The following is a 12,135-nucleotide window of genomic DNA, read 5'->3' on the forward strand; positions in this document are numbered from 1 at the left end:
CAAACTGAGGGACAGCCATTACTGATTTGCTTCTAACTACATCTAAATTTAGACCCTGGTTCGATTTGAACCAACAACTGTGGCTTGTCATTGCGTGGAAGCTCAACGCTCTTGGGTTATACACAGTGCAAATTATAGGAGCACATGTGAAGTCATACAAGCAAATACAACTAATGTACAATTATCAACTTGACGTATCTCTCTCATGCCACGCTATCTACGATAGTGTAACCCTGTGGTAGCGGGAAGAGACTGAACCATTACATCTACACAGAGGCATCAATATTCAAGAATGATCACCCAGTGATAATGCTTACCCACAATCAGCTGAACACCCATACTGAACACGACGATTGCTGCAGCTACTACGATGCACCGATTTAAGGTGATTTGTGACCAAGGGTCCTCTTCAGCGATCTGCTTCGCTTGAATCTTTTCGACTGTCACTTTTTGCGACGTCACTGAAAGACAGAAACATTTATTTTCTTTTCCCCCTCCCCAACTAGTTTTGGTCACCGCGGCTTTCTTGTTGCTTTCTTGCACAGATTTAATAGCGGTAGAAAGAAACATGATTCCTTAGGATTGACAACAAAAACAAACAATTTGCTCCCAACACATTGTGCTCCCACACTGTACATATGATGTGGAGTTGCCGGCGTTGGACTGGGGTGGGCACAGTAAGTAGTCTCACAACACCAGGCTAAAGTCCAACAGGTTTATTTGGTAGCACGAGCTTTTGGAACGCCGCTCCTTTATCAGGTGAGTGGCATTCACCTGATGAAGGACGGTGCTCCGAAAGCTCGTGCTACCAAATAAACCTGTTGGACTTTAACCTAGTGTTGTGAGACTACTTACTGTGCACACTGTACATAGACTGTAAAATTCCACCCATAATGTATTTTATTCTGCACATTGAGATATGGATAAAATCTCCCAATGTCTACATTGGTGCAGCACTCCAGAGTCCACCTGCGCAGATAAGATGGGTGTTTCTAAATGGAAGTGGATCTAATGATAATTTCCTGATAGAAGTCTACAAGATTATGAGGGGTATGGACAGAGTGAATAGTCAGAAACTTTTTACCAGGGTGGAAGAGTCAATTACTAGGGAGCATAAGGTTTAAGATGCAAGGGGCAGGGTTTAGAGGAGATGTACAAGGCAAGTTTTTTACACAGAAGGTGGTGGGTGCCTGGAACCCGCTGCTGGGGGAGGTAGTAGAAACGATAGTGACTTTTAAGGGGCACCTTGACAAATACATGAATAGGATGGGAATGGAGGGATATGGTCCCCTAAATGGTAGGGGGTTTTAGTTCAGTCCGGCAGCATGGTCAGTGCAGGCTTGGAGGGCCGAAGGGCCTGGTCCTGTGCTGTAATTTTCTTTGTTCTTTGTTCTTTGTAAGGTGTCCTACAGTAAGGTTTGTAGTAGCATTTTATAGCTTTTTGAACTTGCTCTTTTTTTCCTGCTTCTCTCCTGTTGCAATGTGTCAGTTTTTCTGACATTCCTTGGAGGAAGGAGAGGGGGAGATGATGCAGCCAGGTATGTTATGCTCCTGTACTGAACCGAGACTGCATTAACCTGCCAGTACTCTGCCAATACATGCAACTACCCATCAATAACCAGGCAGAGATGGCTGAATGGGACATCTGCTGCAAAGACACTTCTGGCTAACATGCACCATTGGGCTGGCATTGTCAGAGGAACAATGCTCAGCTGTGCCCTTAAGTCCACTTTTTTTGCTTCTGCTCAGGTAGTGATTCTGAGATTGAGTCCAATTGAGAATCATAGAATCCCTACAGTGCAGAAAGAGGCCATTCAGCCCATCGAGCCTGTACTAACAAAAATCCCTCCCAGGCCCTAACCCTGTAACCCTGCGTATTTACCCTGCTAATCTCCCTGATACTAAGGGGCAATTGAGCATGGCCAATCAGCCTAACCTGCACATCTTAGTGTGTGGGAGGAAACTGGAGCACCCAGAGGAAACCCACACAGACATGAAGAGAACGTGCAAACTCCACACACACAGTGACCGAGGCTGGAATTGAACCCGGGTCCCTGGCACTGTGAGGTACATTGGGGAAACTATGCAGACGCTGCGACAACGGATGAATGAACACCGCTCGACAATCACCAGGCAAGACTGTTCTCTTCCTGTTGGGGAGCACTTCAGCGGTCACGGGCATTCGGCCTCTGATATTCGGGTAAGCGTTCTCCAAGGCGGCCTTCGCGACACACCACAGCGCAGAGTCGCTGAGCAGAAACTGATAGCCAAGTTCCGCACACACGAGGACGGCCTCAACCGGGATATTGGGTTCATGTCACACTATTTGTAACTCCCACAGTTGCGTGGACCTGCAGAGTTTCACTGGCTGTCTTGTCTGGAGACAATACACATCTTTTTAGCCTGTCTTGATGCTCTCTCCACTCCCATTGTTTTGTTTCTTAAAGACTGGATTAGTTGTAAGTATTCGCATTCCAACCATTATTCATGTAAATTGAGTCTGTGTCTTTATAAGTTCTGTTTGTGAACAGAATTCCCACTCACCTGAAGAAGGGGCTCAGAGCCTCGAAAGCTTGTGTGGCTTTTGCTACCAAATAAATCTGTTGGACTTTAACCTGGTGTTGTTAAACTTCTTACTGTGAGGCAGCAGTGCTAACATAGAAACATAGAAAAACTACAGCACAAAACAGGCTCTTCGGCCCCACAAGTTGTGCCGAACATATCCCTACCTTCTAGGCCTACCTATAACCCTCCATCCTATTAAGTCCCATGTACTCATCCAGGAGTCTCTTAAAAGACCTGATTGAGTTTGCCTCCACCACCACTGACGGCAGCCGATTCCACTCGCCCACCACCCTCTGTGAGAAAAACATCTCCCTAACATTTCCCCTGTACCTACCCCCCAGCACCTTAAACCTGTGTCCTCTCGTAGCAGCCATTTCCACCCTGGGAAAAAGCCTCTGAGAGTCCATCCGATCTATGCCTCTCAACATCTTCTATACCTCTATTAGGTCTCCTCTCATCCTACGTCTCTCCAAGGAGAAAAGACCGAGCTCCCTCAGCCTATCCTCGTAAGGCATGCCACTCAATCCAGGCAACATCCTTGTAAATCTCCTCTGCACCCTTTCAATCTTTTCCACATCCTTCCTGTAATGAGGCGACCGGAACTGAGCACAGTACTCCAAGTGGGGTCTGACGAGGGTCTTATATAGCTGCATCATTATCCCCAGACTCCTAAACTCAATCCCTCGATTGATAAAGGCCAGCACACCATACGCCTTCTTAACCACCTCCTCCACCTGCGGGGCTGATTTTAGAGTCCTATGGACCCGGACCTCAAGGTCCTTCTGATCCTCTACTGTACTAAGAGTCTTTCCCTTTATATTGTTCTCCTTCATCCCATTTGATCTGCCAAAATGGACCACTATGCATTTATCTGGGTTGAAGTCCATCTGCCACTTCTCCGCCCAGTCTTGCATCCTATCTATGTCCCTCTGTAACGTCTGACATCCCTGCAGACTATCCACAACCCCACCAACCTTCGTGTCGTCGGCAAACTTACCAACCCATCCCTCCGCTTCCTCATCCAGGTCATTTATGAAAATGACAAACAGCAAGGGTCCCAGAATAGATCCCTGGGGCACACCACTGGTGACCGACCTCCATTTAGAAAAAGGCCCATCTATACCCACTCTCTACCTCCTTTGGGCAAGCCAGTTCTGGATCCACCGGGCAGCAGTCCCTTGGATCCCATGCCCTCTCACTTTTTCTAGAAGCCTTGCATGGGGGACTTTATCGAACGCCTTGCTAAAATCCATATAAACCACATCTACCGCTTTCCCTTTGTCAATGTGCTTAGTCACATTTTCGAAGAACTCCACCAGGCTTGTAAGGCACGATCTGCCTTTGACAAAGCCATGCTGAGTATTCTTGAGCATAATAAACCTCTCTAAATGCTCATAAATCTTGTCCCTCAGGATCTTCTCCATCAGCTTACCAACCACTGAGGTTAGACTCACCGGTCAGTAATTACCTGGGCTATCCCTATTCCCCAACTTGAAAATAGGAACCACATCCGCAATCCTCCAATCCTCCGGCACCCCTCCCGTCTCCATCGACGATGCAAAGATCATCGCCAGAGGCTCTGCAATCTCTTCCCTCGCCTCCCACAGTAACCTGGGGTACATCCCATCCGGACCCGGCGACTTATCTATCTTGATGTCATTCAAAGATTCCAGCACAACCTCTTTCTTAAAGTCCACATACTCAAGCTTTTCAGTCCACCGCAAGCCCGCAGTACATCCACCCAGGTCCTTCTCCTCTGTGAAAACCGAGGCAAAATACTCATTAAGCACCTCTGCCATTTCTACTGGTTCCGTACAGACTTTCCCGCCTTCACCTTTTATAGGCCCTATTCCTTCACGTCTCATCTTTTTACTCTTCACATATTTATAGAACACCTTAGGGTTTTCCTTAATCCTACCTGCCAAAGCCTTCTCATGACCCCTTCTGGCTCTCCTAATTTCCTCCTTTAGTCCCTTCCTACAAGCCGTATACTCTTCTAAATCCCTATCTTCGCCAAGCTCTCTGAACCTTTTGTATGCTTTCCTTTTCTTCTCGACTAGGTCCCGCACAGCTTTCGTGCATCACGGTTCCTTTAACCTACCAACACCTCCCTGTCTGCTCGGAACGTTGTCCTGTAGAACTCTAGACAGACATTCCTTGAAAAACTGCCACCTCTCTTCAGTACATTTCCCCGAGAATACCTCCTTCCAAATTACTCCTCTAATTTGCTGCCTTATGTCTTCATATTTCCCCTTACTCCTTACTAACCACCGAGAAGTTCAAATGATATCAAAGGATTCAAAGGGAAGTCATTGCCATTAGCTGGAGTCAGCTGGACTGTGAGATGAGATCACTGGCCTGAACATTCTCAGTTATGTTATGATTTTAGAATGCATGCTGTAGAATTTGTTATTTTAGATTTGTTTTCCAAGCACAAACCACTGTCAGTGCAGCTGTTCAATTATCACCCTGCTTCACATCATTAGGGCTTTCATACTGAAGATCTCACAATTAGGATATTGACGGAATGTGACAAAGAAATAATTTCCATCTGAATGTTTGAAAATTCTGTCACAAGTACTTCATTAAAGAGTTTATATTTCTGAAATATATTCGCCATCTGAAGACATTCCAGATTCGATTACAAGCAATTAACGTATATCAATCAGAGTTGTAAATTTGTACAGGAGCTATCTATGTCCACTCACAACTATTGATCAGGATTACATAACGCATAGGATACAGGTGTTATTAACCAGTCACAACATCTGCACATTTCTATGGGAATAGGGTCTGGCTGAAGAGTCTGTTGGAGAGTCAGTGCTGAATTGATGGGTCGAATGGCCTCCTTTTGCAATGTAGGGATTCTATGGTGATTATGGTATCAGGAATTCCAGACTTGCAAACAATACATATTTACAAAATTGAAGACGTCAGCAGGTAAGCTGCTGTTAAACTCAGTTTCAAATGTCAAAAGTGGGATAATTATATAAATGTTTTAATTCATAAGATATATCCCCTCTGGCTGATTCTTGTTCCACATGATTGCTATTGTCTTCATCTAATTGATGCCACCTTTGATATAAATCTGGCTGCTCACTCAGTCCAACTGTCATGTACTAGAGATAAAAACATTGAGGTTTCATCACTGTTCAGGGCCCCATGGGGGAGAAATGTCTTTGAGTGGTAGCACCATAGGTTGCTACCTGAGCAATCTGCATGGCACTCTTCATTAATATCAATGAAGATTGCTGCTTAGACAATGCAGATAATGGCTTGCAGTAATGCCTGCCATGGTGAATTGATGTACTCTGCTTAGAGGCTGCTAGGCAAAGTAATTCCCCCCCCCCTCGCGACCCCCCAACACCTGACCCCGCATCCCCCACATGGCAACACTCCCTATCCCTGCCTTCTACCTGGTTATCAAGGAGTCACTTATATTGGGACGGAGCATACCGAACTGAATTTCAAGTTCCAAATGGATTTGCAGTAGCACGGTGGCACAGTGGTTAGCGCTGCTGCCTCACAGCACTAGGGACCTGGGTTTGATTCCCGGCTTGGGTCACTGTCTGTGTGGAGTCTGCACGTTCTCCCTGTGTCTGCGTGGGTTTCCTCTGGGTGCTCCGGTTTCCTCCCACGGCCCGAAAGATGTGCTGGTTCGGTGTATTGGCCATGCTAAATTCTCCCTCAGTGTACCCGAACAGGTGCCGGAGTGTGGCGACTAGGGGATTTTCATAGTAACTTCATTGCAGTGTTAATGTAAGCCTACTTGTGACACTAATAAATAAACTTTGAAACTATTCAGGTTATCCCCAACTTGGAGTTCAATTTGTGATAAAACTTAACATGTGACAACTCTTTTATGCAACAATCTTTCACTTGTGTCTATAACCGTGAATCATGTGGTGTGTTACCTTCCTCAGTCTTCATACTGCTGAGCTTTTTATCCTTTGGTGCTTTGGTGCTCGATCTCTGCTTTTCCATTTGTCTATCACTTGCACCTTTAGATTTTCCAGCCTTTACTTCCTCAATTTGTAACTCATCTTTTTCCTTTTCTGTGTCCTGCAAGGAAGTATATAACTGGTGTCATGAAACCTCAATGGGCAAGACCCACTGAAGAATTTCTTCAGAGCCCAAATATTTTACTCTACATATAAGTTGGCATTATCTCTACGTGGGAGAAGTTTACCACTTGCACGATATTGAGGGAGAGGGGATGGATGATATCAGTTTGACTTAAGCTTCGGCTATTTATTTGGGCTCATTGCTGAAACTGTCAACTTGGAGGCCGGAACAAAAATCTAACGTGCTTCCTTATATCCATTTTGGTCATGTGTCCGTTGCTATGGGTTCAGCGCACCAAACAATAGTCTTAAATACAAAAAAAAAAGCACTTACATCTGATTTTTCACTCATCTTTTTACTTTTCTTCAAAATAGGGTCATCTGTAGTGAAAGAATGAACTGTTACATAATTCCAAAGTAGCTCAATGTTGAGCCTTTCCTTTGTGAGAATCTACACTTTATTGCAATCGTTATTCACTTATACCATGGCACAGTCGTAAGTATATGGAGAAAAAGAGAATGTGAGAGTCTGAAAATAAACTAATGTGAGAAAAAGAAGGTAAATAAACAGTTAATGAGTGGCAACGTGGTGGAAAAATGGAAAGGGGGAATCTAAGAAAGATTTTATTTCAATCCTATCCTGTATTGAAAATTCTATTGACACACACTTCCTGTCGATTGCTCTTTGTTGTCATGTTTTTCTGTCATTATAAATTCCTAAAAGTAAAGTATATTAGTCACAAGTAAGGCTTATATTAACACTGCAATGAAGTTACACTCTGGCGCCTGTTTGGATCGATGCACCTAACCAACACGTCTTTCAGAACGTGGGAGGAAACTGGAGCACCCGGAGGAAACCCACGCAGACACGGGGAGAATGTGCAAACTCTACACAGACAGTGACCCAAGCCGGGAATCAAACCTGGGACCCTAGCGCTGTGAGGCAACAGTGTTAACCGCTGTGCCACCGTGCCACCCTATTTCCTATGTCTACTTTCATAATGAAATCCTATGATTTCCTATGTCTACTTTCATAATGAAATCTACCCATGCTAGCTTGTTCAGCTTGCAATTCCCAAAAGGATTACTAGACAATAACTGGAGTGGGAGAATTGTCTTCTGAGGAAATGTTGGGACAGGCTAGTCTTGTAGTTTAGAAGAGTAAGAGGTGACTTGATTGAAATACATAGGATCCTTAGAGGTTTTGACAGGGTGGAATTGAAAAGGATGTTTCCTCTCGAGGGGGGTCGCTGTTTTAAAATAAGGGGTCGCCCATTTAAGACAGAGGCTGGAATTTTACAGCCGTTTATGCCTCGCCACCATTGATTCTTCGTTCACTGCACGGAATCAGAGAATCCCGCCGGTGTGAACGGCCGGAAAATTCCAGACAGAGATGAGGAGAAATTATTTCTCTCAGAGGGTTGTGAGACTTTGACACTCTCTTCCTCAAAAAGCAGTGGGAGCAGAGTCTTTGGGCACGATCTTACCTGCCGTTCATGCCACGCTCCCACTGCAGCGAAGTCAGAGAAATTGGCAGCCAGCCAAATCTCCGTTCACTGCAGGGAGATGGGAAAATCCCACCAGCGTGAACGGTGGTAAGATTCAGGCCTGTGAACATTTTAAGGCAGAGCTAGATAGATTCTTGATAAGCAAGGAGTGCATTGGAGATAGGTGAGAATGTGGAACTGATGTTACAATCAGATTAGTCATGATCTTATCGAATGACTTGAGGGGCTGAGTGGCCTACTCCAGGTCCTAATGGTATGTTGGTATGTTGTTAAGCTATAATCATGATCGTTTGCCAGTGCTGGTGGTAGAATGCTTCAGTTGTGTACCTACCAGAGTCTCATTTTGTCTTGGGGAGAAATAAAAATGGAAAATGTTGAAAAACTCAACAGGTCTGGCAGCATCTGTGGAGAGAAAAACACACTTAACGTTTCCAGCCAAGTATTACTCCTCTTCGGTTCTGAAGAAGAACCATATTCAACTCGAAACATTAACTCTGTTTTTCTCTCTACAGATGCCGCCAGGCCTGCTGAGTTTTTCGAGCACTTTCTGTTTTTATTCCAGAATATTCCAGGGGCGGCACGGTAGCACAGTGGTTAGCACTGCTGCTTCGCAGCTCCAGGGACCTGGGTTCGATTCCCGGCTTGGGTCACTGTCTGTGTGGAGTTTGCACATTCTCCTCGTGTCTGCGTGGGTTTCCTCCGGTTTCCTCCCAAAGTCCGGGGACGTGCGGGTTGGGTTGATTGGCCATGCTAAAAAAAAAATTGCCCTTAGTGTTCTGAGATGCGTAGGTTAGAGGGATTGGTGGGTAAATGTGTGGGGATGGGGCCTGGGTGGGTTTGTGGTCGGTGCGGACTCGATGGGCCGAATGGCCTCTTTCTGTACTGTAAAAAGAAAAAAACAAATTTCAGCATCTGCGGTATTTTGCTTTTCCTGTAGAGAAACGTCTCTGCTCCAACCAATTCTACTTCCCAGCCTCCCAACTTGTCTTTTTTTGTACTTTATGTTGAATAACATCAAACTAAAAATTATGGCCAGAATTCTCTGATGTCAGATGCCCCGCCACTGCTGCCAGCGAGAATGGAGAATTTGGCCAAGTTTAAGTTTTTTTGTTAAGTTTATTTATTAGTGTCACAAGTAGGCTTACATTAACACTGCAATGAAGTTACTGTGAAAATCCCCTAGTCGTCACACTCCGGCACCTGTTCGGGTACACTGAGGGAGAAGTTAGCATGGCCAATGCACCTAACCAGCAAGTCTTTCAGACAGTGGGAGGAAACCGGAGCACCTGGAGGAAACCCATGCAGGCATGGGGAGAACGTGCAAACTCCACACAGACAGTGACCCAAGCCGGGAATTGAACCCAGGTCCCTGGCACTGTGGGGCAGCAGTGCTAACTGTGCCATTGTGCTGCCCATCGTGCCAAATCTCCATTCACTGCAGTGGGACTGGAGAATTCCAGCCATGGGCATGGTCAGAGAAGCTGGCCTAGATAAAGTAAACTGAGTTGTGTTTGTGCCCCTAATTCAATAGTGCCACTGCCCCTATTCCTTCTTCATCTGAAGACTGTGTTTGGGCTTGACTCTCAATGTTTGATGCCATGGGAGTTTGGTTAAGTGGATGAGTAAATATGGGAGAATATTGAAGGAGACCATGGTAGGGCATGAATATGAACATAAGAAGCAAGAGAAAGAGAAGTGAGGCACAGCAATGCACCAACAAATAGAAGAACACAGCTTCACACACATAATTACTCACACAAGTTCTCAATTTGAACTACATTAACTATGGGAAGGCGATGGTCTAGTGGTATTATCAGTAGACTATTAATCCGGAAACTCAGCTAATGTTCTGGGGATGCAGGGTCGAATCCCGATGTTGGAATTTGAATTCAATAAAAAATATCTGAAACTAAGAGTCTACTGATGGCTATGAAACCATTGTCGATTGTTGTAAAACCCATTCGGATCACCGTTCTTAAGGGAAGAAAATCTGCCATCCTTACCTGGTGATGCCTACATGTGACTGCAGAGCCACAGCAATGTGGTTGACTCTCAACTGCCCTCCAAGGGTAACTAAGGATGGGCAATAAATGCTGGCCAGCCAACGATGCCCAATGAATAAATAAAAATACTATGGCCAGAATCTTATCACTGTTCCCACTGGCGGGATTTCCCGCTGCAGTGAATGGAGATTTGGCTGGCTGCCAAATTTTCCGAACTCGCTGCAGCGGGAGCCTGGAGTGGGCGGCAGGTAAGATTGCGCCCTAAGTGTGTGAGGTGGGGAACAAAGGATCTTCTCCACTGGAAGGGGAGAATCATAGGTGGGTAAGTTACTCCGAGCCATCGCCCTCACACCGCTCAGTGCCTGAATCAAGGGTAGCACCGATACATTCTGCTGTGAGAGAGGAAACGGTGTCACCAAACCAGGTGGAGCTGGGTCATATGTTTTCTAATTGCTGCTGCAATCAAACTGATACCTGCTTCATGACTCTAAATCACTTCCCAATCACAGAAACAAAACCTCCTTAAAGCTATTGCTGCAAAGTGTGACGAAACAATATTTTGACTTTAATACACCTTGTTTTAGCTGGGGCTCTTCTTGTGGCACTATTTCTTGTATTGCATCTGCCAGATCTTCCTCCACTGATTTAAAGATGTCTTCTTCCATGTTCGATCTTTCAAAAGACTTTTTTTAAAAATTGCTCAACTTCCTTGTAATCTCCAGTGAGGGTAATTTCTTAGAGAGAAAACATAGATCAAGACAGTATGTGATTTTCAGCGAAACATGAAATTATTTCTTTATTTCATTTGTTTTTAAAAAAAATATATGTAAATATAAAATACAGAATATCACCATATCCCTAAACTAGCAGTCAGCAGCAAAGCACGTTTTGACAAAAGTTCCCTTTGATCTCCCAAAGGACAGAGGAACAAGTTTGCAGGCCTACAACTTAACATGAATTGAGAGAGTCAACACTGAACCCTGAGAAAACTCAATTACAAGCTGCAAAATGCAGTCTGGAGGGAAATACACTGAGAAATTTACAACTTCAAGGCAATTAACTCCCCAGAAGGTGCCAGCTGTCATTTCATAGGATCCCTTCAATGCAGAAGGAGGTCTTTTGGCCCATCGAGTCTGCACTGACTCTCCGGCTTACCCAGGCCCTCTCCCCCGCCCTATTCTACTTCTGCTCCTAATTCCTTTGTTCCTATAAACTGAGAATGAGTGTCTGTGTGGTAAACCACTGTTATCTGTTATCTGTAGTGGCTAACCACCGTAGTTAGTATTTATCAGTACCTGTATATGTGGCACACCCCTGTCGGTTCCGCCCAAGTCTCCTCCCCCTGGTCTGGGTATAAAGGCGGTGGCTCCTCCCCCTTGCTTTCAGTACAGACCCGATCACCGACAGGGATGGCTCCAAGTTCTTGCCAATAAAAGCCTATTTGTCTTGCTCACAACTTGTCTCGGCTCGATTGATAGTGCATCAGTCTGTTACATCCATTATGAATAATATATTAAAATTCTTATACCTGGATGCTCACTGTGCCGCACATTCTTGGCATTTGATTTGGGACAACTCTCCATTATAAATTATTATATTCTCATTGATAGTATTAAATGCTTAATCACTTTGTGTAATAATTGGATTTCCACAATTATCGAAATCCTTTCTGCATACTTGGCTGAAATCTGACATATTTTCTCTCAGTAATATCTAAAATAATGGTCTAGCATATTTACCATGGCTAATCCATCTTGGGACACTAAGGGGCAATTTGGCATGGCCAATCCACCTAACCCCACACATTTTTGGACTGTGGGAGGAAACCGGAGGACTCAGAGGAAACCCACACAGACACAGGGAAAATGTGCAAACTCCACACAGGAATTGAACCCAGGTCCTTGGCGCTGTGAGGCAGCAACGCTAACCACTGTGCCACCATGCCACCTTAATGTTGTCTTTATTTATTTCAAGAAAACTAGTTGCAACATAAAA

The 12,135-nt window shown here is 44.8% G+C and overlaps 1 protein-coding gene across 4 annotated transcripts in view; it reads right to left on the minus strand.

The window, feature by feature from the left end:
• Window positions 1-12,135, minus strand: part of LOC144479543 (uncharacterized) — a 45,591-nt gene that overhangs the window by 9,474 nt on the left and 23,982 nt on the right. For 2 of the 4 annotated variants that reach the window (XM_078198364.1, XM_078198365.1), the window contains exons 2-5: window positions 10,715-10,874; window positions 6,964-7,010; window positions 6,480-6,627; window positions 318-461 (exon numbers count right to left, since the gene is read on the minus strand). In XM_078198364.1, the coding sequence (XP_078054490.1) occupies window positions 318-461; window positions 6,480-6,627; window positions 6,964-7,010; window positions 10,715-10,805 (430 nt within the window). In that variant the 5' untranslated portion in view covers window positions 10,806-10,874. The remainder of the gene's footprint in view (window positions 1-317; window positions 462-6,479; window positions 6,628-6,963; window positions 7,011-10,714; window positions 10,875-12,135) is intronic. The other 2 variants (XM_078198366.1, XM_078198367.1) reach the window with 1 other exon arrangement.

This window comes from Mustelus asterias, chromosome 26 (genome assembly GCF_964213995.1).
Source record: "Mustelus asterias chromosome 26, sMusAst1.hap1.1, whole genome shotgun sequence".
Classification (NCBI taxonomy): domain Eukaryota; kingdom Metazoa; phylum Chordata; class Chondrichthyes; order Carcharhiniformes; family Triakidae; genus Mustelus; species Mustelus asterias.